Raw genomic sequence first — 26642 nt, 5'->3', positions numbered from 1 at the left:
AGAAAACCCCGAGAAAAGAGTAAGAATGACCGTGGTTGGTTTGGGGTAGAAATGATGTTTAGGTTGCTACGGATGATGGGGGCTTTCAAAGATTGTGTTTCTAAAACCATCACAGGAATAGAAGTATCCTTGTCAGCTGCTGCTGCTTTAAAAAAACCAGTCACTCAAACAGCCTTATCCCATAAAATCAATTCCTGAGGAAGTCTTAGTAACCTAATCCCTAGGAGAGTGGACAAGATTGAGACACCGGTGCTCTGTACAGAGTGATGTTTTCTCTCTCTCCCACCCTCTGCACGCTCCATGGGAAAAATACAGTATGTTGAGCCCACCCTCTCCTTTGTTTTCGGGAATGATCACTTCACTTCACAAACACATCTAAGTCTCCCCGGGAGTACCCACTGTGGCTGCTTCTGTGTCTTTGGGCAGGTGTTTTCTATTCCTTCAACCCATTCATTCAGACGTCTGGACATTACTTGTCCTGAGAAGCCATTTCTCCGCTATGTCATCCATACAGACCATTCCGCGCCACTCAGGCATTTAGCCACTTTATGGTTTTCTTCCCCCGAGGCACACGAGCGAGAAATAAAGACGCTGTGTGAGAACTGGACAACTGTGGAATAGAATCCTATTCAGCAGCAGGGACAGAGTCGTAAAGACGCTGGGGGTGGCAGAGGAGGACCCATTGTGCGGAATAAATGGAAGCCTTTACTTACAAACACATCCATGAGCAGGTGCTCCAGCGTCACTTCAAAGTCTTCCAGTTTGGCGGCTAGAGTCATAACGAACGCTCCGATTTGCGCTCAGGCCTCGGGGGTGGCCCCAACCTGCACACTCCTCAGCTCAGAAAACACGGCCGGTGTCAAATTTAGGCACAGGCGGAATGGGCACTAGTGGGACGCGGAACAGAGCATCGCAGACCGCGCCGATGGAGCTCCGTAGCCAGAGATCTTTAAGGGTTAAAAAGAAAAAGGCTGCACTAATGGCACGAGGGGACCACCCTGGGTGCAAAGTGATGTCACCAGGTAAAGAATCCAGCCACCGCCTGCTCTTCGCAAGCTTCCTGGTCTGAGGTGCTGCGTGAAACCCCAAAAATGGGTGAAAGAGAAGCCGCCGGGGGGATGATGCCAGGCAGCAGCGGGAGAATGGAGGAAGCCGTCTGACTCTGATATTTATAGGGCCACATGTTTTTGACTCTAGCCCATTTCTCAGTTCATTTCTGACCTTTCATAAATGGCCAAGCACACTGGAGTGTATTGTAGAGCGGGGGCAGTGGGTCCCACAGAAGTTGGCTGTGACCAATGCTGGGGCAATTCACACAGACACGCCATCAATAGTTCTTTGTGAAAAACCCATCAGACCTTGTTCTGTACACGACGACAGAAAAGCACATAGTCTTGTGAAAAACAAGGAAACGAAAGTTGTGGGGGTACTAAATTTTTCCTCAGAATATTATTAGATCCTTACACTCTCCCCCGTCCTCTGTCCTCCCCACCCCCTCTCTTGCAAGAGTAGATAAACATCAAGGAAAAAAATTTAATCTCTTGTGTCAACTCCTCAAGCTTCTGCCAGTAAAGAACATCCACTATATCTTGCAAATGTCATTTCTCCATTTTGGCCTTCAAAGTCTGACATTTTTTTTTTTCTTGCCTAAAAGATTTTAACATTGTGGTAAAACACACATAACGTAAAATTCACCATCTTCACTGCATTCGTGTGTAAAGTTTAGTACAGTTAAGTGCATTCACATTGCTGTAGGACCAATCTCCGATCTCATCTTACAAAACTGAAACTCTGTGCCCATTAGACAAATCGCCGTCACCCCCCTTCTTCCCAGCCCCTGGCACCCACCATTCCATTTTCCGTCTCTATGGATTTGACTACTCTCAGTACCTCATATAAGTGAGATTATACAGTACGTAGTTTGTACCCAGTCCTTTTTGTCTGGCTTCTTTCACTTAGCATGTCTTCAAGGTTCATCTATGTTGTAGCCTATGTAAGAATTTCTTTCCCTTATAAGGCTGAAATCTTATATCCTAAGAAAGACTCCTGGTTTGGACAATTTTTCAGGCCTGGGAAAATCTCTCAGGAACACTTGGCTGTCAACTCTTTAGTGGCCATTCCTGCTGTGACGTCCTAACCCAGACAGCCTTGGTCTGCGAGTGAGTTCTGTCCTGTTCCCTAAACAAGCCGAATGATCCATGGCGAGTCTAGTCTCTGACTCCACACAGAATGTGACCACTTAGCAGTCAATACCGACGGCAGAGAAGAGGGTGCCCCGGGTGAAGTTGAGGAATTACAAGAAGTCTCTGCTCTACAATAAAACTTTCCCCACTTTCTGTTGGCAGAGCTCTGGTCTCAAGTGGGAACAACCGAAACTCTCCAATTTAGTATCTTTCCATGAATTTCCATTTTCCCAAAGGAGATGCAGACCCCCTTGAGTCAGCATTTAACATTTAAACAAAGCAACCACAAAGTAAAGGACAAAGGAAAAAAGTTGATAAAAAGCATCATACTATTTCTAAAGCGGATTTGGAATCTGTCAGTAGTTTAGCTTGACAGTTGGTCATAAATTGTACGTAAATGTTCTCTGAGTTATGGTTTCAATTCTGTTTTGGGGTCTTTCATGGAGGAATTCGAGTGACTTCATGACCGGCATCTCTGTTTAGGCAACAGCACCAGGGAGGGGGAGGCAATGCTGTGATGAATGGCTCCAATAGCCAAGAATGTACAGAAAATATATTTCCCGGATGGGTGAACTCGTATTCACAGAACTTCCTATCAGCTAATGTGTTTACCATGTTTGCAACTGGTACAGTGAGTAGAGCAACCAATGTCAGCAACAAAGACTCAGCACAAGCTGACTTCTTGCCATGGAGCTGCCATCTTTTGTTAAAACTATGGCCGTCCAGAAAATACTAAAAAAGGCTAGGTGCCTTCTCTCACCAGGTGAGAGCACTGGGCAAACAATCAGCTATATGACCAGGAGACCATTGGGGAAGACAGGTGTAGACATACATGCAGTACGGTCTGGTCTCCCAGCAATCACAGGAGAGCTTTCAAGGTCAGGTTTTCTGTAGCCCCCCTCTTTATGAATGGAATTTGGGCAAAGTGTTTCGAATATCTGGAATTTTGTAAAAGGTATACTTGCTTCTTTCATTAATTTTCTTCCTGACATGGACAAGGGATCTACCAATGGAGAGCAGTTAATGTTTTTCACTCAAGGCAGGCAGTCTCCCAGCCCCAGTGATGAGTTTACATGTTTTTTAAGGAGCAGGCAGTGGCTTCTCAAGAATATAAACAGCAGACTTCAGGGACAAGAAGCTGTACTTAATTTGAGCCATGTGAGTGGTTAGTATTCTTGAACGAGAGCTCTGAGGAGGATTTGTTGAGAATACCCTGATTTTAGGAACAAATCACTTTCACAGTTTCAAAGAGGAGAAATTGACCAAAAGGGAGTTAGCATGAAGGGAATAAGGAAATCGGTATCGGGTTGTGGATATCACCCGTAAGAGACAATTATTATGAGTTCCAGCGTTAGTGGATGATATCAGCCATGTGGGGTAGGTGGGTACTCTAGACACAGAGGACCACACCACTCTTCAGGTGGGTGGGCCGGGGGACTGTTCATACGGTGCTTATAAGGCAAGTTCACTAGTGTCAATGCTTATGAGAAGCTGGTGAAGGATGGCTTTGGTACCTGAAGGGGAGATTTTTTGAAGCAACTATAGTCTCTCTATATAAGATGTATTTTTGTTAATGATGGAGTTTTACTGATGCTAATATCAACTCTGAACATTTATGTGTTCATTTATTCATGCATCCTTTCTACGAACACTTAATCAGCACCAGGGCCAGAGAGTGGGGTGATGAGTGTTAGTGCTGGTAGGAAGATAAAGACACAGTTCTCTCTTCAAGACCTTAGAGTCTTGAGAAGACACGGCGAGATGTGCTGGCGTAATTCTATACTATTCTTTTCTGAGGCTATGAGAGAAGAGTATACTTCCTTGTCAGGTGCACTTATTCTGGGACTTGAATGTGCAGGAAAGCTCGGTGATAAAGGGAGAAAAAAGAGTGTCACCCCCACCCTATGGGAAAGGCAAGGGCAAGAATAAGTGAGGTATAGAGTACCCCTTCAGATGGATTTATAGCAATAAGTGGCAGGGGCACGGCCAGGGGCAGTGATGGATGCTAGGGGTCTGAGCCCAAAGACCGAATTGCATTTGACAAGGTGGCAACCAAGATCTCAAGATTCTCAACACAGGATTATGACACCATCCCACAGACTTGCCTTGGATGGTACAAATCTCATTTGGAAAAAAAAAATACCTTGAGCAGTTGATCAAAGCTTCTTGGCCACCTGAGAAGGACCTGACATGCACCACTGTCCTGGGGCTCCCCAAGTAAGAACAAGGAGTCAGCAATACACCTGATATGGGAGGCAAATGCTAGAATTTGTTCTGCCACTTGAATAAAAACATTGGTGCACAGGGTTGTAAATTTCGAGTTTCTTTCAGTTTGAATCTTCAGTGACCATCTCCTTCCCCCCTGTCTATGAAAACCCCCCCCCAGCAGGGCTCAACATTTTGGTGATAGAAGTCAATAAAGGGAACGTTTTTGGAAAGTGGGAATTTGGCCGAATTCCTTGTACAGTCATGTAGATAGGCACCCCTCAGACTCCCCAGGGGAGCTGTGGGCAAACCATCTTTCTAGAGAGTACCGTGTTTTCTGCAGCCCTGAAAACAAATTGTCTACTTCAAAAGCATGAGTCTATGGAGGCGAGCGCTGTGGTTCAACCAGATCACAGTCCAATTCATATCAAACAATCTATTACATACAATGACGAGCAAGCCCAAGGCAATAGGTAATTGAATAGGCAAAAATGTTTTTCCGGGAAGGTCCCTCTCTCCACCCTAGAGCAATGATTTTCTATTCAGTAAAACCATTTCATTTAAAGGTCAGGCACAAAGGAGTAGATCAGACCCCCATCCGGTTGATCAGAATTGGTCACTGAGACAACCTAGACACTATTTTAGTGCCTCGACTGGTGAATCTAAGCAGAAATTTGGTCCAACAATGAATTAATTACTAAGATTTTCTTAAAAGCAAAATCACGGGCTTTTATTTTGATCACTCAATTATGTCCCACACACCCAGTTTCTAGGGCAAAAAACCCCCGACAATATGTGTAAATGTGACTCATATCAATGTCTTTATCGATGTACTTCTCTGTCAAGCTTCTGCCTCACCTTAAAACCAGAAAAAGAGGATTTTTAAAGAGATTGTGCTTGTTTAAGTAAACGAGACTCTCTTGATGGCCCTACAGACAGCTGCCTGTCTGGGTCTAGTTATAAAGGCTCGCCTGTCTCCTCGAGCTGTCTCTCGGAGGACAGACGTGTTAATTTAAAGGTTTGTCTCTATAGGGCCCCTGGCAGGCTGGCACAGCAGTGGCTCAGGGCAATGGTATCAGCAGACCACGCTCTCAGGGTCTGTTCATCCTTCCCGTGTTGGCGCCAGACGGTTAACACAACCAACCTTGTCTTCCCCGTTCACAATGCATTTTCGATTTTGACAGCCTGACAAGTACAAAGGCTCTATTCCTCTACATCTGTCTCCCCCTCCCCCCCCCAACCCCAATCTGCCCGTCTCCCCCCACCCGCATCCCCTGCCTGGTCACAACGATGAATTTGAAGACTTTCAAAACGAACAGGCAGTGAAATTCGTGTCAGGCACATGCAGGAGTGCCTTGGGTTTATGATGCAGAGAAACACATAATGACTCGCTTGATCGCTCAGTCTTGCCACCTGTCACTTGCTCTTGCTCTACAACTTGGAGTAACAGAAGCTTGAGGAGGTTCGGAAATCAGCACCAGTGGGGCACATCGGGGAGACGCCAAAGCAACCCCCTCAGCTCCTCCATCTGTGTTCTCTCAGCCACCTCACTTTCTGGAGTTCAGAGGCAGTTTTGGAGACACAGATCTTTACCACATTCTCCCAAATCTTTTATGGATGTTTTCAATGACCCTTTCTCCTCTGTGAAAGTTGCACAGGATTTAAAGACTTCCATGCCTGCCATGCATTCCTTGTCTGGAATGAGAAGCTGTGAGCACAGGGACCATGAGATACTAGTTGCTAGGGACTGAGTGTTTATGTCCTCCCCAAACTCACAGCTCTCTCCCCAGAGAGCTCCCTCGCCCGTTCCTTCCGCCATATGAGGTCAGAGCTAGAAGAAGGTTGTCTATAAACCAAGAAGGGAGAAGACTATGAAGCAGGAAATGGGTCCTCACTAGAGGCTGAACTGGCCAGCGCCTTGACCTCGGACATCCTCTAGAAGCCTCTAGAACCATGAGAAGTAAATTTCTGTTGCTCAGAAGCTACCAGTCTGTGGTATATTGTTAAAGCCGCCTGAACACACGAAGACACTACCGTTACAGATATTACATGAATGAGAAGTTGACTCGGTTATGTCATTGCCCAAACAAGTGAGTCTGCTGGTGGTAAGAGAATATCCCAGGGAGAACCACTGTCCATTTTAAGTAACTCTGACTTGGACTGGGTTTTCTCTCCCCAAAAGCCTTTCTTGTGTTGCCCTAGAATGATGAATGACTCTTAATGCTTTCAGTCAATGGTCTTTTGTTATGACTCTTGTATAATGTCCCTTACTGCCCTCGAGTGAAATCATGGATACTATAACCTACCTACACGTTATTTAAAAAATACCAACGCAACTCTGCTATGTAAACAAGCAATAGGATGAAAGTAATCGATAAAGAAATAACACAGAGCACTACACGTAAATGTCTTTGTATGATGCCACTACTCCAGGAAACGTGGTGAACGTACTCACTGGAGATTCAACAGACCAAACCCAAACTGACATCAGCCTGCTCCCCAAGATGTCGGTGTGGTGGTCTGCCTCCCACCACCTCCCTGCCCTCGTCTGTTGTTGGAGGACAGCCTCCCTGGGCTTGACAGTGATAACAGGAGAGAGGAGAAATCTGGAAGTAAGGAAACGCAGCTGTGTGTGTTTGAGCAGAAGAGAATAGTGTCTGGGATTCATGCACATTCTGATCAGTCTTAGTAACTTAGCAGCCTCTCGTTCCAGACCAACTCAAGAGTGATTTGAGCGGCTGTAATTGCTACCAGACAGGCCTGGGATGGAACTGCATGTCTCCTCATCTCCAGCATATTCTTGAGATATTATGTCCCTGATTAGCAGGAGCTATCTAGTGTAACTTGAACATTTTTCCATTTGGACCCTAGGGCTCTCCACTGCGGACAGGCCAGGGGTCTATGGCACTTGGGCTTGACTTTGCATTTTTACTTTTCCCAGGTGCTCATCAGAATCCACCTGCTGTATTGTGCATGTCCTGGCCTTACTCAAGCCACAGAGGAAATGGGCACTCAGCCAGCTGTGGCAGGCTAGCATCACGCAAGTGAGGCTCTCTGGGAGTTCATAGGTCATCAGAATCCGGAGAGGCTGGCTCCTGGCTGGACTCCATCCGTCCTTTGGCAGGATGCTGTGTTTTCCACACATCATCTCCAGAACTTGGAAGAGCGTTCCTGGTACAGCTGGCCAAGGAATGGCAATGACAGGATGGCCGTTGACCTTGTACTCTCATGCGATTAATATAGTCCCATCATGGAGAAAAACGAAGCTTCCACAAAACAAGACATATATTTTTGTTAGAGGTACTCGGAAGGGGATGTATGCTGGGCTTTGGGTGGCCTCTACCCACACCTCACAGCTCTAATCAAGGTTAGCTAGAGTGCTGACCCAGACAAGAGAAGGAGGTAAAATGACCTGAATTTATCTCTCAGTGGCAGGACCGCTCCAGAGACCAGGCTCTGACATCCTCACTCAGACACCCTTGAAGAGAAGAGGGTTTGTTTCTTCACGGGTTCTCTGACATTTCTGCAAAAACTAAAGTTCCTGGGGTGATTTCGTAATAGGGAGATGAGCTGGCTAAGGCAGGTGGATGGAGGAACTCTTCACCGTTCTTCCTGAGCCTCAGAAAGGAGTCCAAAACATCCAGGTGTCTTAGAGTCTACTTCTCTTCTGAATCCCATTTCATGCTACACTGTGCACTGATAAGAGTGGAGTGAACTCTTTTCCTAAAAATGGTATGGGGAAAAGCCCACGGGTCACATCAAGACAACAAGGCATTAAAGTATGGAAACTTGAGTAGCAGTTGCTCTGTTGAGTAAACTGTGTATTAACTATGATACATAAATATGAAAATTTCCACTTGCTACACGACTTATCCCAAGTTAGTAGGGCTGCCTCCATAATTAATATTGCTTCTCTCACTTTTTACATGAGGACCTTTGGCTTAAGATGGAGAGTGAATGACCTAAGAGCTTATCCCATTGGATAAGCCAGGATTTGCTGTAACTAGGTTTCCATGTGGCGACCAGCGGGCTGGCTGGTTGGAACTGGAAGTAAGAGGCACAGTGAGGACAGGGAGGTATTCTCAATGTCAAGTCTATACTTCTTCCTGCACAGGGAGGCTGTCCCAGCACAGCTGAGGCAGGAGTGACACTGGGGTCCCCAGTCTCTATACTTTAAGATCTCAGCCTCTTTGGCTCAGTTTCCACATGGGTCCAATTCCAGGCAGAGACTAGACAAAGGTTTCTAGATGTTGGGCATTATGGAACAGTACAATTTGCACATCAAGTTAAATATTGGGAGGACCAAGCTAGGGTTGTCAATATACTAAGTTGGGGCATTAAAAAATAAAAAAAGTAACAAAAACAAGCCAATTAACTTAGTGGGTTAAGTGTTGACTCTTGATTTCGGCTCAGGTCATGATCTCATGGATCATGAGTTTGAGCCCCACACCGGGCTCTGCGTTGTCAATGCGGAGCCTGCTTGGGATTCTCTCTCTCCCACTCTCTCTGCCCCTCCCCCCACTCGTGCACATGCCCGCATGTGCACGTGCACAGGCTCTCTTTCTCTCTCTCAAAATAAATAAATGTTAAAAAAATCCCAAGCCAATTATCATCTGCTGTCAACATGATTATATTAAAGAAAAGACATTTCAACACACAGCAAAAACGGAAGAGATATCATCTCAAATTTTAAAATGGAAGTCAGCTGGATGTCTGTTGTCTGTGTGTATTTTCTGCTGTGCCACAGGGACTTTATTTCAGGCCTGTGCAGATCAGGGACTGGAGCCTGGAACCACAGAAGGGGAGGGTCCTCAGCTGCAATTCAGCTCTATGCCTGTCATTTTATCCCTAGTTTTCAGGGTATTCTCACTAATACTTGCCACTAAAACAGACCGAAGACACTCAGGAGTGAGCTGATGGCGAATCATGGAAGGCAGAACCATGTGACTTACCCCTCCCCAACTCTCTTACCATTGAAAATAACACCGGGGAGGCAGACGGGAAAGCCTAAATGAACACTCTGCCTTCACTCTGAGAGGCGTGGAGAAGGGATGAAGCCAGACCAAGGGAGAGGAGAGTAATGCTTATTTCACTTCTTGATCAACACACATCCTTGCAGGCTTATTCTGGAACCAGCAAGGTTCTCTGGGAGCTACAAGCCTCACCTTGATGAAGACTTTTCTCTAAGCAAGCGCCTGAGAAGGAGCACCCTGGTTTCTGTCTACAGAACGAGACCCTCTTTTTGGAAACTCGTTTTGTTAGTGGTTTTGAATAGGTAGTATACGCAGATGATACAACATTACAAACTAACAGGAGAGTACCGATAAATAGTCTCTTTTATACCTCTGACTTATGGCCACTCAGTTCCTACTAGAGGCAACCACCTTTATTATTTCTGCAGATGTTCCAATCAGATTCAGGCACAAAATATTACCATTGGGGTAAGTGATATGTATATATGTAATAAATACCCACAAATATTCACAACTGTAAATAGTACTTCATTGTCTGGAAAGTTTCATTTAACCTATTCCCTATTGATGGGTATTTGAATGGTTGCTAAGGCAACGCGAACATGCAGTTTGCCCACATGCCAACATATTTGTAAGATAGACTCCTAGAAGTGGAATTGCTGGCTCGAAGGTCATATACATTTTTTATAAAACCGATACCGTAAATTTTATTCTCTATAGAGTTTGTACCAATTTATATTCCCACAAAATAGAGAGTGCCTGATTCCTGACACCCTCAGCCACAGGGGTGACGTGAATCTTATAATGTGAAAAACGGCATCACATTTTATTTCAACTTAAAATCTCTGTTAGTAAGTGAAAATATTGTTCACACCAATGCCCTAATACTAATTCCCTGTTTTAAACCCAGGCTTCATTGATCCAAATGGGTCCAGCTGTGTCTCATAAACATTCCAGTAATGGGCATACACTAATGATTACCAACAAGATGTTCGACCCATCTACCCACTGAAGTCCACATTCAAAGGCAATTTAAGAGAATCTCTATTAATGGTTCCCTTATGCATCTCTGGATTACATACGCCAAAACACACCTGTTAGGATGAATGAAAATTAAAACCACACTAAGCAAGAACAAAGGGTAATTCATCCAAATAGTCCTCTTCGGCCTTGAGAAGGGATATCAAAGCAGTGGAAAGGTTGAATCTTGACAGACTTTGGACCATGACACCTGATCAGATGTGGACTGTTCAAAATTGATATCAGTTGTCAGCCACTCAATTTCAAATCTACCAAACTCTGAAGCTAATCTCATAGAGGATCAGCAGTGTAGGCAATAAAGGTCCTCAGAATTTCCACTGTGTGCCAAGATATACGAGCGTCAACACCTCGAAGCACGGCTGCAGGTTGCCCGTGACTTTGTTGCGCAGACTTGTTACCCGTGACTTTTATTGGCAAGGCTCATCCTACTGCCTCACTAAATTTATGATGGGCCTCTATTTTACTCCGTCACTAATCTCTGCTTAGGTTTCCACCTACTCTCAAGGTTATGAGCTGTGTTTGGACAAAACGATAATAATACTGACCTTCAGGATACCATTTCTTGAGCATTTTTGAAAGGGGCAGTGTCGACACCGCTGATTTCTTGGATATGAAAGAAATCATTTGAGAATAGAGGCCAACAAACAAAATGGTTAATTTAATTCATTTAACTTCATTTAAGCACATTCAATATCTACCAACCTTGTTTTCTATTGAATTCGCATTGAGGCTGTTGTGATTTTTGTCATAATACTGCAAGCACTGAGCTGTTAATCCTGTGGCTGGAAATGTGTAGACTCGTGAATCGTGAGGCTCGTTTATAGAATATGACCTGCATTTAGACCACTTACTGCTCTTGTTGTTTAATAATATCCTTTTTCTCACAAGGGGGTCGAGATTGTATATATGACAGGTGAAGCAGGTCTTTCACAATTAAGAATTTGCATTTCTAATTTCTTTTTTTTTTTTTTTAAGTTTTTTTAAATGTCTGTTGAGAGACAGAGCGTGAACAGGGGAGGGGCAGAGAGAAAAGGTGACACAGAATCCGAAGCAGGCTTCAGGCTCTGAGCCATGAGCACAGAGCCCGACGCAGGGCTTGAACTCACAAACCGCAAGATCATGACCTGAGCTGAAGTTGGATGCTTAACTGACTGAGCCACCCAGGCGCCCCCGCATTTCTAATTTCTAAGGAAGATGTTACTGCTTGCTCCCTTGCTTATCTATCATCTATTATCTATTATCTATTATCTATTATCTCCTATTATCTCTATTATCTCTTTCCCTCCCTATCACTCATCTAGTCTCTGCACCAGGCACTATTTCAAACGCCTTACAGATATGAACTTATTTAATTCCTACAGTAGCCTCACCAGGTAGCTATCATTTTTCCGTCCCATTTCACAGATGGGGAAAATCAGGAACAGAGCGGTTAAGTCACTCAGTCACAGTCACACAGCAGTTCAGTGGTGCAGTCTGGACGCGAGCTCAAGTCTCCTGGCCCCAGAATCCATGATACGACCAGACACTGGGCCTGTGTGTGTACGATATTCTAGATTTGTGAGCAATCACGTGTCCCCTGTCACTGAGGGAAAATCATTCTTCTATTGAACGAAACAGAGAGAGCTCTCGTGAGGAAGCAGAGCTGGTTAAAAAGTGTGTGTGGTGGGGGGCGGGTTTACTGGAAAATATCTGGTTCCCATTTACAAGATGCTCTTAAGAGCTTCTCCATTGTGTCATGGAGAGATTCAATAATGGTACCAAAGGAATTTAGTTGAAGTGAGTGTTGCAGCAAAGAACATACAGTGATGTAATTCTTGAAGTTGGGGGAGGAGTGTAACATTCATGTGAGACTGGGGTCAAGGGAACAGCCTCCGGGCCTTGGCCTCTGTTGGCCTGTCTGCCTAAGGCCAGCGCAGATCCAGTGGCCCCGGGTCCAGAAATTCTATCTCCAGGTCCCTGATCTTGCTTTCATCCTTGGTTAAGAGGACTGCGGACTCCTCAGACACCACACATGAACTCAGGCATCACCTTTCGCTCTCCGCAAATGTGCGTCTTCCCAGGCACTGACTGAGGTCAGCGGGAGACGGAGTTCAGCCCTGCGGTGGCCACAGCATTCCATCTTCCTCGCGCAGGTGTTTCCTGTAACGAGGTGCTGACGGGAAGGTGGCTGACACAGAAATGCCCAGAGTTGAGGGGGCGGGAATGGCAAGGTGTCTTACCAACAAGCCGGTAGAAACACACTTCTCTGGGCTTCGAAGAAGCATGCACCAGGCATTCAGAGTGGAATCACTGTTTTGCTTCCTCTTAATTAAAAGAATTATATGACTCCCTTGCGAAGAAGCAAAATGACTTATTTTATCATAATTAAGCTTTTCGAACAGCAACTTGCAGTGCTTTGAAAAAGTCATGGCGTCTGTGGAGTTACACTCGATTCCTTTTTTTGTTTTGTTTTGTTTTCATGCTGAAATTGGGCAATTAGAACACTTCTTCTTTCTCCAAATGAAACAGAGCTCTTTCTGTCCTTCAAATTCTTCAGAGCCTAACAGCTTCCTTACGACGGTTTCCAAAAAGCCTTTCTTCTTATGACATTCTTCGAGAAGCCCTGCTGTGTTGTAGCACTTCCAAAATTCCAACATTTTATTTACAGATCAAAGTTGCATCCTTACAATTTGGACTAATTCAAAGTCCTTCTGTCCGTTTATCAATTAGTTTTCTGCACCCCAAGGGAAACACAGCATAGTGTTCACACCTGAGTTATTTTGTTAAACAAGACGTAAAATTAGGAACATTTGCAAATAAGTTCCATATCTAGGCATGCACGCAAAAGAAACATGTCCACGTGGGCACCAAAAGATATGCCCGGGGATTTTCACAACAGTGTTATCCATAATCGCTCCAGAGTGAAAACAATCCAGATGCCCATCAGAGGCCGAAGAGAAAAATACATAGTTTATTCACGTCGAAGAATCGTATACTGGAATAAAATATATCAATAAAAATGAATTAACCTCCGTTGCATTTAAGAACATGGGTAAATCTTTTATTTTTGAGTGACGGAAGCTAGACACAAAATGGTACGCATAGTGTGGTTATATTTACATAGAGTTCGAAAGCACTGAAAATCTTAAATGTATAGAGACAGGATAAGACTCGGAAAACCTTTATTGATTGATTGATTGATTGATTTTTGTATTTATATATGTATTTATTTATTATTATGTTTATTTATTAATTTTGAGAGAGACACACAGAGACAGTGTGAGCATGAGGTAGAGAGAGAGGGGGAGAGAGAGAGAATTCCAGGTAGGATCTGCACTGTTAACACAGAGCCCAATGTGGGGCTTTGGCTCATGAGACCGAGATCATGATCTGAGCCGAAACCAAGAGTCGGATGCTCAACTGAATGAACCACCCAGGCACCCCTTTTTATTTATTTTTTAAAAGTTTATTTATTTATTTTGAGAGAGCAGAGGGGCAGAGAGAGAGAGAGAAGGAGAGAGAGAATCCTAAGCAGTCTCCACACTGTTGGTGCAGAGCCCCATGTGAGGCTCAACCCCATGAACTGTGAGCTCACAACCTGAGCTGAAATCAAGTGTCAGAGGCTTGGCTGACGAGCCACCCAGGTGCCCCAGAAAAGTTTTTGAAAAAGGATACTTCTACTTGAACGTGTTACCATGTTATCTATGTATTAAAAAGAATGTTTTCTTAAAAAAATTTTTTTTAATGTTTACTTATTTTTGAGAGAGAGAGAGAGAGTGTGCGCAGAGGGGAGGGGCAGAGAGAGAGGGAGACAGAATCCCAAGCGGGCTCCAGGCTCTGAGCTGTCATCACAGAGCCTGATGCGGGGCTCAAACTCAAGGTGAGATCATAACCTGAGCCAAAGTCAAGAGTCAGACGCCCAACCAACTGAGCCATCCAGGCACCCCATTCCATGTTATTTTGCGAAGAAATTCTAAAATTTGCTCTGCTGTGGGGATAAAAGTTAATATTCAAAGGAATTGCTCTAGAACATACGTTTATATTTTAGCAAAGGCTTAAATCATGAGCTTTATCCACACAACTATTTTTTCCTTCCCTCTTCCACCTCAGTTCCTGCCCACTGGCTTCCTGAAGTCTCCCATTGTCTCCTGCATCCCTGTCTTCCTGTCTGAGGTGCAGTCGAGCTGTTCTCCCAGTTCCGTCATCTGCCTTCCCTACACGTCCCCTCACCACCTGGGATTTTACCCACTCTGATGACAGTTTCTCTACCTCTTTCTGCTGCTTCGTTCCTAAATCCCCACTCCTCACTCGAACTCCTGTCCAGCCCTCCAGCCTCGAACACCCAGCTGCCTGGACAGCCACAGATGGCTACATCTTTTGCCAGAATTACCCAATAAAACATAACATCTAACTAATTTCTCACTCAACTGCCTGCGGCTTTCTGCCTGGTTATTTGGGTTGATGGTACCACCACTCACTCAGGTCCCCAGTCCCCCATCTCTGGGTCGCCTCGAACTTCCCTCCCCCCCGTTTCCAATAGGTCACCCAACCAAACCATCTCCAGTCTCCGTCTCCAGTGTTGTTACCATCTTGGGCCTTCGTGGTTTCATCGGCTGCGTTGGGCTCCTCACTGATCTCACTATCACAAGTCTCTTCCCATGCTAATTCTTCCTACTTTTGGCTACTTGACTGTGTCGAGTCATGTCCCCCCTCAAGTTCATGTCCACCAGGTTCCCGTGAATGTGACCTCATTTGGAGACAGAGTCATTACAGACGTGAGTCAAGTCAAAATCATCCCGTAGTAGGGCGAGACCTAAATCCAATACCATTGGTGTCCTTATTAGAAGAAGCAAATTTGACAGGGAGACATTGTCACACTTGAGAAGGCAGAGACAGAGATTGGAGTGGTGTGTCCAAGCTCAGGAATACTGAACATTTGCCAACAAACAGCAGCCACAAGAGAGCCACACGACAGATTTCCCCCAAGAGCCTTCAGAGGGAGCACGGCCTTGCCGACACCCGGATTTCAGAGACCTCCAGCCTCCACAAGTGTCGGAGGATAAATTTGTGTTGTCTGAAGCCACCCAGTTATGTACTTTGTTATGACGGTCTTAGTAAAGAAATAAAGCCGCCACCGCAGCCTTCATAAAATACTGCTTTTAACCACGATACATCTCTGTTCCCAGATTTTCAATGCCTCCCTCGTGTGTACTAGGTTAATTTAAGTGATTAATCTAGGTTAATTTAAGTGATGCCTTTACCAGTCAGTCCTGCCGTTATAACTTCATGTGAGTTCTGCTACAGAATCTGGTAGCTTCCTCTCTTCCCAGCATCCACCTGCCTTTTCCAAGCCATGTGCACAACATCTGATGGGACTTCTCCCTTTGACTTCCTCCTGTAGAAATTGTGCTACTTTTTCAAGGCGTTCAAATGCCACTATCTTCATAAAGCATTGCTCAGCGAGGTGTGTGTATTCCCTCTTTTTAAAAATTTTATTTATTTTGAGAGAGAGAGAGAGAGAATATGCATGAGTGTGAGCAGGGGCGAGGCAGAGAGAGAGGGAGAGAGAGAATCCCAAGCAGGCTCCATGCTATCAGTGCAGAGCCCGATATGGGGCTCGATCCCACAAACCATGAGATCATAACCTGAGCTGAAACCAAGAGTCAGACACTTAACCGACTGAGCCACCCAGGGGCCCCTGTTCCCTTTGTTAACATCCACAGTTAGCACCTCTGTTATATACAGATTGCATTTTTCTTGTCTTATGGTGATTCCTGTATTTCAAACAAATGTATTATGAAATGTTTATGGCATAAATATAAAAAAATGCTATTTAGCTAATTGGATCGCTGAAGCATACTTTCAAGTTCACTAACCGAATACTGTACATCTTTTGGATCACTAGCTCTGACATATCCTGGCATGCACACAAATTATGATTCACTTTCCTTGACACATTTGTTGAAATAATTACAATATTTGCTTAAGACACAATCAGACTTTACGATCTCTACTGCTCTATAGTCATTGCACTGATTGGGAGTTGTAACACTTTCCTCCGCATAAAACTGTGGGGTGAAAGCTTGTGAATGGACTACAGAGGCACTAGTTTCTTCTTCTCTGTTTGGCTAAAGGAATGTTTTGAGCCTATTATTTTTTTTTAATGTCTCTTTATTTTTGAGAGAGAGACAGAGCATGAGTAGGGGAGGGGCAGAGAGACAGGGAGACCCAGAATCCGAAGCGGGCTCCAGGCTCTGAGCTGTCAGCACAGAGCCCAATGTGGGGCTTGAACTCACAGACAGTGAGATCATGACCTGAGCCAAAGTCAGACTCTTAACCAACTGTGCCACCCAGGCGCTCCTTAACATACTATTAAAAAGACACAGGGCACCTGTTGGGATGAGCGTTGAGTGTTGTATGGAAACCAATTTGACAATAAATTTCATATTAAAAAAAATAAAATAAAAGTAACAACAAAAAATAAAAATGAAAAGACACAGGGCAACATACAGAGCTGTTTTGTAACTTTTTTTGAAAAAAGTGTTTTCCCACATCAATGGAGTCCATAGGGCTTAATTTTTAAGAAAACACAAGGCAGAACTATTCTACTACTCGTTAATGCCAAGGTGGAGGTCATTTTCAGCCTTACTGGTTTCTCTGGTGATCTTATTCCTGGCCCCCCCGGCCTTTCTGATTCCTGACTTGAGAGAGGTAATCATTTCCCTTTGCTCAGGGCCACGATCAGGCCCTGACCTTCGTGCTCACAGCTAGAATGCTTTAATGAACGGAATTTCAGTATCCTGCCTGCTTTTGCCCCAGAGCAGCCTGAACACTGGGGAAGGGGGTGATTTTGTGGCTGCCCTAATGAGGGAAATCCCACAAAGTGGTAACTGCCACTGTCGTGAAGCACGTTCATCAGGGTTGCCTGCTGGAGATTATCTGGAGAAGGGAAAGAGCGATGTCTTCATAGACTGTGGAGTTACATCCTGGGACTAGGCTATCCATATTCCTTCCAATTTGTCAAGAGATGTAGTGGTTGGACTTCCATCTCCAACGTCACTCTCAGAATATTGTGGGACAACCATCTGTGAGGCATAGTGATGTCTTGATATGAACAGAATTTTGATGACTTACATTAACATTTTAATTCCATTAAATAGGATCCATTGAGTAGGGAATAGATTCTTCATGGTGGAACTGTGTCATCGCAAATTGTTTTGTTTCGGCTTCTTCATCCTTTGCAATCTTGTTTTTATTGTTGCCCTTGCCTCGTGGAAACAATGGGAAGAAGAGCTCCTTAGTTCCTTGGGAGGGCAGGTTGCCCACAGATGCTGATGCGCTTTGGCTGTGGTAGACCAGCATCTCACAGCCAAGTCCCCAAGCGGTATCACTGTCTTGGAGGTAAAAGAAGTTCTTTATATGCTCATCTACTGGCTATTTTTCTTGTCGTTTGATGGGGATGTAACGTTTACCCTCAAGGAGCTCCATAAGAATTGGCCTTTGTGGAGATTTCTGGAGTGGCAGCTAAATGGGTCTGCAGGATGCAAAAGGTCCAGACTTGGCACACTGCAGACCACACCAGAAGTTGGTCCACAGCTAGACATCCCATCCATCTAGGACAAAGGGGCAAGTTGTCTTCTGGAGCCCAAGCCCGAGGTGACTCACATGGCACTGGCTTCGCAAATGGTTGGGAAGGAAAGAGGATCTTAAAGCTAGAGTCACACTGTAACCACTGCCTGGGTCTAAGATTGACCACTTGAAGGCTTTTGGAGCATCTCCCTTTAAAGGTTGTTGATTCAATGTTGGTCATCTTTCAGGGATCTTTCCCTTGAGAAGCCTTGGCTTCAAGAGGACTGGGAAGCCTCAAAGACTGTAAATAAAATGTGGGTCAATATATGTACAGGAAAGAAAGAGTTTGAATTTCAGCCTTTCAAACTGGAGTGTGGTCAGCTTCAGTCATTTCAGACGCCAGACAGTCAAGGGGGTTGATGTGAACTCTGCATCATCTTTCAGACTCAGTCTTTAATCAGCTGATTATCAGTTCATGGGGAAGCGAATTTTTTTAAATTTTTTAATGTTTATTTAATTTTGAGAGAGATAGAGATACAGAGCACGAGTGGGAGAGGGGCAGAGAGAGAGAGGGAGACAGAGAATCTGAAGCAGGCTCCAGGCTCTGAGCTGATAGCTCAGAGCCTGATGTGGGGCTTGAACTCCCGAACTGGGAGAGCATGACCTGAGCCAAAGTCGGATGTTCAACCAACTGAGCCACCCAGGTGCCCCAGTGGGGAAGTGAATTTAAACACTCTTGTCTACTCCTCTCCTGGCTGTGCCCTGAAAACCTAAAGAAGAACCCTGCTGTGTTAGTGCCCAACAACACAGAAAGCAAAACTGACTATAACATGAAACGTGAAACTTTAGGGATGAAAAGTACTTTCCGTCTTAGAAATGTCCCCTTTGAGGAATTTCCAAGTCCAAGAAGTACAGGGGAATGTGGTTCTGGGCTTTTAATACCAGTGAGTGGCAAGGTAGCTGCATGAACTTGAAAGAGGCTCTAGAGTGATGCAAAACAGTTAGAAATGGGGCATTGCTGCCTCCCCACTGTGGGGCCCGTGACAGACCCCTGAAGTCAACCCTCAGCTTCCTTCTCCACCAGTGGGGACAACAGTAGACACCACATAGAGCTGTGTTGACCACTTAATGAAAAATGTATAAGGCATTTAGCACACAGTTTACCACATAGTCACTCTATAAACGATAGACATTATTTCTGTTTTCTTTCTCACTAAGATCCTGAGATAATGGGAAGGAGGGAAGTAGAGATTTCACAGAAGAGGAGGAAGTTAGGGGAAACTGAGGAAGAGGGTATGGCTGGACACGAGTCAGTAGCCCATGGCCTTGGATCAGCATAAAGAATGAACCTGCCTACCAAGATATGACTAGGATGGCTGCCGCTTTCCTGAAAGTCCCAGCCAGCTACAGGACTGGAAAGCTCCCTGTAGACATTCAAGCCAGAGTCAGCATGGCTGGGACTGGAATGGATTTGGATGGTGAAGCACGAACTTGGGACAGTGTGGCTGGTGAGTTTTGAGACCGCCTTATTCCTGGCGTTTGCCTCTTAATAGCACAATCCTCTCATTTTGCATGACTGGCTTTTTGGGGAACTCCCCACTTATTACATTATGGCAGAGTTTTACAGTGATAAAAACAAGAGTAATTTTTGTTAACAGAATGGGACTCTCTGGTTGTTATGAAGACAAAAATATTTCTCTCCTTCTGGCCCTGTGTCACCAGCTAGACCCCAAGACCTGAGTTTTACTGCTCACCTGCTTGGACCCACCAACCTTTGTCCCACAATCTCCCTTAAGCTCTCTTTTCCAGCTTGTCTCCTAACTCGGGCAAAGGACCCTATGGGTATAATATCCCATGATGGAAATTGAAACTACCCCTCGAGCAATAAAAACTGCCCAACTCTCATGGCCCAGACCACCCCAGACCAGCTTGAGCTAACCCCCTGACTCACACCTGCATGATGGACCATGGAGTGACCTCTGGAATGACTGACAATTACCTTTACCTCATTAGACACTAAAATCTCCACCCAAGGAAGAGCACAAACCTCATTTACATAACATACAACGTATGTATAGGCATGTTTCCACAAGGCACACGCATGATCTTAGACCTGCCTGTACATACGATGCAAATCTTCCCTATTTGAATAGTCCTCCTGACTCTGAAGAGAAGGAATCCATTCACCCTTGCTCAAGGAGTCACAGCTTTGGAAGTTATTCCCCGTGATTTCCATATTTGCTGCAAATAAAGTTTCCTTTGTGTCACAACTCACCTCGTAGAGTTTCTATCTTTGATTCACTAAAGGAGCAAACTCACATTAGTTCGGTTACACCTGCATATTTCCATTCAGTGTACCTCCACTTTTTCAACTACTCCAGACAGGTGACAGGAGCTGACCTGAACAACAAAATCCTTTCCTCCAAGAATGTGGAAACCCCCCTTCTGCTTCAAAAGGCAGACGACCATGGCTCCTAGGGTTTACATGGGGGGAACGACCTGGGGCTCACAGAATCCTGTGAAAAGAAGCTGGTCTCTCTGAGAAAGAAGTGTTTGTCTTGCCCAGGGCTGCATTCCTGATGGACTGATGTGCTGGTTTAATTTGTACCTGAGACCTTTCTCGTACTTCTTTCAAGTACAGAAGTTCAAAGATAGTAAATGGAGCAGTTAAGCTGTTTAGAATCACAGATGTGCACTGGAGAGTTTGGGGTGAGGAGATAACTGTCCTTATAAGTAAGCAGTTTATGGTGAAGTGTGTAGTTTCACACGGGACAGAGTCTTCAAACTAAGTTGAGGACAGGAAGTGGAAGAAACATGCTGGCAAGCATTCTAGAACTTTAAGAACCAAAGGTGGACTTTTTACAACTAGATCCCCCAGTGCGGTTGTTGGAGCATTCCGAAAGAGGTCAAACTATTTCCTTCCACTCCTCATAATTCGTAGTGGTCTAAATCTTTTTTCCTCTCAGGTTTCCTTCGAGGTTGTTGGATTTATCTTTTTCCTTTTTTTTTTTTTTTTTTTTTAAGTTGGGCCTTGTTGGAGCATCTGTATGGCTCTGTCGGCTAGGCATCCAACTCTTGATTTTGGCTCAGGTCATGGTCTCACGGTTCATGGGATAGAGTCCTGCATCCAGCTGGGTGCTGATAGCATGGAGCCTGCTTGTGATTCTCTCTCTCTCTCTCTCTCTCTCTCTCTCTCTGCTCCTCCCCAATCTGCATGTGTGCACACATGCACTCTCTCAAAAAAATAAAATAAACTTAAAAAAATAAATTAAGTTGGGCCAACGATTTTGTCAAACACAAGGACGTATTTTGCTCTTGTGCGTTGGCCACGGTTTCACAGTTGTCCTTCCATATGCTCAGCACACCTCTGTGTAGCCCAGACTCTCATGCCAACAAGGGTTTACTGAGCACCTACTATATGGAGACAAAAGAGTCCTGGTTTTATTTTTTTTAATGTCTATTTATTAATGTCTATTTATTTTTTCAGAGAGAGAGAGAGAATGAGCAGAGAAGGGGCAGACAGAGAGGGAGACACAGAATCCGAAGCAGGCTCCAGGCTCTGAGCTGTCAGCACAGAGCCTGATATGGGGCTTGAACTCATGAGCCCTGAGATCATGACCTGAGCCAAAGTCTGAGGCTTAACCAACTGAGCCATGCAGGTGCCACCAAAGAGTCCTGGTTTTGAGCACAGGCTTTGTCTTCACCACTTACAAACTGCCTAGTGTCAGGAACCACTTTACAACTCCTCTCTGCCTCAGTTTTCTCACCCGTAAAGTGGAATTAAGGGTATGCATCCCACCGAGTTGCGGTGAAGATGAGATGAATTAATGCACGTAAAACACTCAGAACATGTATGAAAGGCACATTCAGCAGAAAGTGCTGTCATGGACTGATGTGCCCTTGTGCCAGGCGCTGCTGTCCTGAGCACTTAACTTATTCATAAGTTATGAATTAACTTATTTAATTCCTCCAAGAGCCCTGTGAGGCGGGTACTATCCTACTCTTTTATGGATGATGAAACTAAGGCTCAGACGTTTGACACACTAACAGAAATGATCGAAGTATCGTCAGGGACATAAGAAAATATAAATTAGTATTGTGGTATAATAAAAAGATAAATATTTGGTTTTAGTCCTTGCTTCCTGACACAGAGCTTCTACGACCTTTGTACTATTTTGTATGCAGACGAAATGATTCACTGGGGAGGAGGGTCTGAGGACCCTGCAGCTAAAGGAAGGGGCTGATCTCCCAAAAGTTCAAGCCCCACTAGAAGGGATGGAACTTTAAGCCCCGCACCCTGACCTCTGGGGAGGGGAGACGGGCTGAAGATTGAGTTCAGTCACAAAGGCGAGTGATTTAGTTGCAATCATGGCTACATAATGAAACCTTGCTAAACAGTTCAACAGTGGGGTTCAGTGAGCTTCTGGGCTGGCCAACACCTCCAGGTGCTGGGTGGGTACCGACCTGTATTCTCTCTCTCCCAAGCCTTACACTATGCACCTCTTCCATTTGGCTGTTCTTGAGTTACATCCTTTGTAGTAAACCAGTAGACATGGCAAAGTGTTTTTCTGAGTTCTATGAGTTGTTGTAGCAAATTATCGAACTTGAGGAGGGCATCATATGACCCCTTGGTTTATAGCCAGTTGGGCAGAAATATGGAAGGCTTGGGGCCCGTGACTGGTACCTGCGGTGAGGGCCGTCTATGGGACTGAGGACTTTAACTTGTGGGATCTGACACTAACTCCAGGTAGTTAGTGGCAGAATTGAATTGAGTTTTTGGACACCTAGCTGGTGTTTGAGAATCAAGAGTTGAGAAGTATTGGTCTGACTCAAAGCTCTTGTGTCCAGGTGTCCTCTCTTTCTCTCTTTTTATTTATTTTTTTTACTGTTTATTTATTTTTGAGAGAGAGAGAGAGAGCACAAGCCGGGGAGGGGTAGAGAGAGAAGGAGACACAGAATCCATCTGAAGCAGGCTCTAGACTCTGAGCCGTCAGCACAGAGCCCGACGCGGGGCTCGAACTCACAGACTGCGAGATCGTGGCCTGAGCCGAAGTCGGATGCTCAACCGACTGAGCCACCCAGGCGCCCCTCTTGTTCTCTTTTTGACCTGAACCTTCATCTGTCCCACTCTGGAAGGATTCTCCTTGCTGAACATCACACACCCATCCTTATCTCTGCAGTCCCATGACGAGGTCATATGTGCCTACTCGGTGGCCGTATTATCTCAACTGTGTCTTGTGTGTCCCTGTGAGGACTCAGCCCTATCTGAACACGTTTGGGAGGATCCACAGCGTAGCCCTGCCCGGTGTCCCTGAGTGGGTACCTCTTGCCACCAGCTCTAGAGAAGGAGAGAGTCAAGTGCTACACAAGATTGAGGTCTAGCATTGGGAGGGTGGGCCAAGAGTGAGGATAGCAAGTCTGCTGCTCAGCCTGCCCTGGTGCCTCTATCCCAAAGACTCCTGCTTGGGTCCCAGAGTGGGAAGCTGGGAATGAAAGGGAGTCAGAACTCAAAAGGCAGTTTTCCTCAAACTTCCTTGGTTGACACCAGCCTGGGAATCAGCCAGAGAGGCTTTCTCACAGCGGGGCTTGGCACTGTGGGAGGGGAGTGGCACCAAAACTTTCAGTGGAGGCACGGGGGGGTGTGGGTTGGCACAGGGCAGCGGCAGCTTGGTGAAGCCTCGGCGGCCTTGGCAATCCAATTTCTCCAGGGAGAGGGCCCAGAGCAGGGCAGGAAGGAAAGAGTCACCAGGTAGTTGCCGAGAGAAACATTTCACTTGCACATTGACTAGTGCCTCCCACCCGAGTCATGTCCTTGGGACTTCAGAATAAGAGCTTATTTGGAAATAGAGTTGTTACAGATGTATTTAGTTAAGATGAGGTCACGCTAGGGTGAGCCCTTAATCCAACATGGCTGGTGTCCCTGTAAGAAGAGAAGAAAGGCTCAGAGACAGACACGCAGAGGGGAACAGGCCACGTGATGATGGCGGTTGAGACTGGAGAGATCTACAAACCAAGGAGCACCGAGCATTTCTGGTCACCATCAGGGGCTCGGAGGGAGGGAGGCACGGGACAGACTCTCCCTCAGAGCCACCGGAAAGAACCCTGATGACACCTTGGGTTTGGACTTCCAGGCTTCAGAACCATGAGAGAGACAGTTCTGCTGTTTTAAGCCACCCACCCCGTGGGGATTTGTCACGACAGCTTTCGGAAACTAATACGCGCAACTTAAACCTCTCCCTTGGCCACTCCCAAAGTACATGGGGGAAACGTTTTGAAGGATTCCTGTAGAGACTGTGGAGCAGGAACCACATGAAGACTGTTTTTGGATTCTTTGCTTTTTGGTTTCTCTCTCAGGCTAATAACAGCTATGAGGGAAAGGAGGTCACGGAACTCTATCTCTCTCCACGGTGGCAAACAGAGACCCACGGCCACTGATAGCAGAGTACGGCTGAGGAGCTGTATTCAAGGAGGACCAGATCACTGTGAGTAATTCTGGACCTGCCTGAGTGACACCCTGTGAAATGTGAGGATCTTGGGGCCAAGACTATGCAGGAAGCACCTTGCACAGCCTGGAAATCATGTAAATCATATGGCTTTGTTATCAGCAGAGCTCAGCCCTGAAAATCTCCCCCTGGCTGGAAATTGGAATGCTCTTCTTTTCCATGTCCCTTATGTCCCTAAAATTCTACTTCAAGTGTACCTTTCCCATGATCCTCAGCTTACTATCCTCATCCAACACAGGCAACTCCTTTCTTCTAGTTAGTCTTAGTGTCTTAGTCTCTTCCAGTCTTAGTCTTAGTCTCTTTCGGTTGTTATAACACAAATACAATAGACTGGGTGGCTTAAAACAAGAGAAAATTATTGCACAGCTCTGGAGGCAGGGAAGTCTGAGATCAGGGTGCCAGGATGACAGTTCCAGCGAGGGCTCTCATCCAGATGCAGCCTTCTCCTTAGATCTTTGCATGGCAGAGAGAAGACGGGGGAAGCCAGTGCTCTTGTGACTCATGAGGGCACCAATCCCCTTCATAAGGGAGATACCCTCATAACCTCATTTAGCCCCAATTCCCTCCCAAAGGCCCTACCTCCTAATCCCATCATATTGGGGGGTAGAGTTTCAGCATATGAATTCGGGGGGGTGGGGGGGACATAGCATTCAGTCTTTGAGTGCTTACTTTTAAGTTGTTGGTTTTCCACCCCCACAGCCTAGGATTCACCACCTTTGAATTCTAAGCAAGGTTACATTTGCTTTTGATACCCAAATTATTATGCAATCAGCCTGCCTCCATCAAAAAGACCGCTGCTGTTTGTGAGCACTTCCTGAAGCACAGGTCTTCAGTTCGCTCTGGGGCAAACGGCTCTGGTCCCTAGGCTTTGGCCCTTCTATCAACTGCTATGCTCCTGCCATCTCCTCTGTTCCTGGTGGCCGTGGAGAAATGGTCTCTCCTGGTCTAGCCACTGCTACCCTAATTCTAGCTTTGAGACAGGGGACGCTGCTCTCTCTTGCCCATATAACTCTGTCCTAAGAACGGAGACACACTTTGCCCTAATTTCCCAAACCACAACTGAGGCAAAGCTTAAACTCCTGTAAGGTCTTGTTGAAGATTCAGCAACAGCCCAAAGAAAGACTTAAAATTGCTCTACAAGTGTAGACCCATCCTGGAGTCGGCTACACAGCCAGCATCCCACCCAGTGTCTGGATAGTCTTCAACGCGTGAGGGAGGCTGCCCAGTTCTCTCCAGCCTTCATTGTCCGGAAAAACAACCTTCTTGGATCCCATGAGAGGGAGTATTTCCCTCTAACCGTCATCTCAAAGTCCACTTGGCTGCGTCTTCAATTTCTGCCTCTTCCCAGGAAGGTAAGGAACAAGAGGACTGATTGACTCCGGAGAAAAACTCACCTCCGGCCACAAAAGTACCATCTGATCCTCTGTCCCCAGCAAGTCAACCACGCTCACTTTGCTAATAAATGAATTAATACATCAGTGCTCCATTTCCTTCCAAGGAAGATGCGAGAAACTCAAGTTATCAGGTTGCATCATGAATAGGCATTAGTGGCCCTGTTCTTGGCAGACGCAACGTTTATCTTGAGGTCTGTATGATCTGTGTTCCCATCTAGACAATAAGATTTTCTAAGGATCTTAGAGATTCTCTAATAGAGAGAAAGGGCTGTATTCCCTTTCTCCTGACTTTCCTACCCCCTCCATCCCTATGCTGTTCCAGCCACACCCACACCCACACCAAAGACCTAAAATCCTGAATTGTGTATACACAGCAGGCACTCAATGATCCCCAGATTATTCGCTTTGTCACAAAGCTTCTGATACAACAACTGAAGGATTAAAAAGACTGTAAATAATGCCTGCTTTCATTCTGAAGAGACTTGTTCCTTTCAGCTTTTACATACCAAACTCATTAGTTTCTTTTAAATGGAAAAAATAAAAATCAAAAATATTTTATCCCAGCATTTCTGCAGTACCAGTCTCTGTCCCAATTACCAATTCCCCAGACCTCCCCCCCCCAGCCCCCCCACCCCCCGCCGTGTGCATGGCGTCACTAATTCAGGATTGGCTTTCTAAGCTGCTACTCACACATCATACACCCTATCCAAACCCACATTCCGTGGGAGACCTCCCCACCATCTGCGCCCCGTTCATTCAGCCACAAATACTCATGCATTTCACATGCAAGCTAAG

At 45.5% G+C, this 26642-nt stretch overlaps 1 protein-coding gene across 4 annotated transcripts in view; it reads right to left on the bottom strand.

The window, feature by feature from the left end:
• The window catches only part of FRMD4A (FERM domain containing 4A), a 607025-nt gene that overhangs the window by 328850 nt on the left and 251533 nt on the right, over positions 1-26642 (bottom strand). The window contains exon 1 of one of the 4 annotated variants that reach the window (XM_053895515.1): positions 714-1061. The exons of the other annotated variants lie outside the window; for them this stretch is intronic. Coding sequence (XP_053751490.1) covers positions 714-779 — 66 coding nt within the window. The 5' untranslated portion in view covers positions 780-1061. Of the gene's footprint in view, positions 1-713; positions 1062-26642 lie in introns of those variants that run through there. 4 annotated transcript variants of the gene reach the window in all.

The sequence above is a fragment of the Panthera pardus genome, unplaced genomic scaffold (genome assembly GCF_024362965.1).
Source record: "Panthera pardus isolate Hobbes unplaced genomic scaffold, ASM2436296v1 HiC_scaffold_6, whole genome shotgun sequence".
Classification (NCBI taxonomy): Eukaryota; Metazoa; Chordata; class Mammalia; order Carnivora; family Felidae; genus Panthera; species Panthera pardus.
Note: the sequence above shows the minus strand (reverse complement) of the source record. Positions and strands in the feature narration are given on the sequence as shown.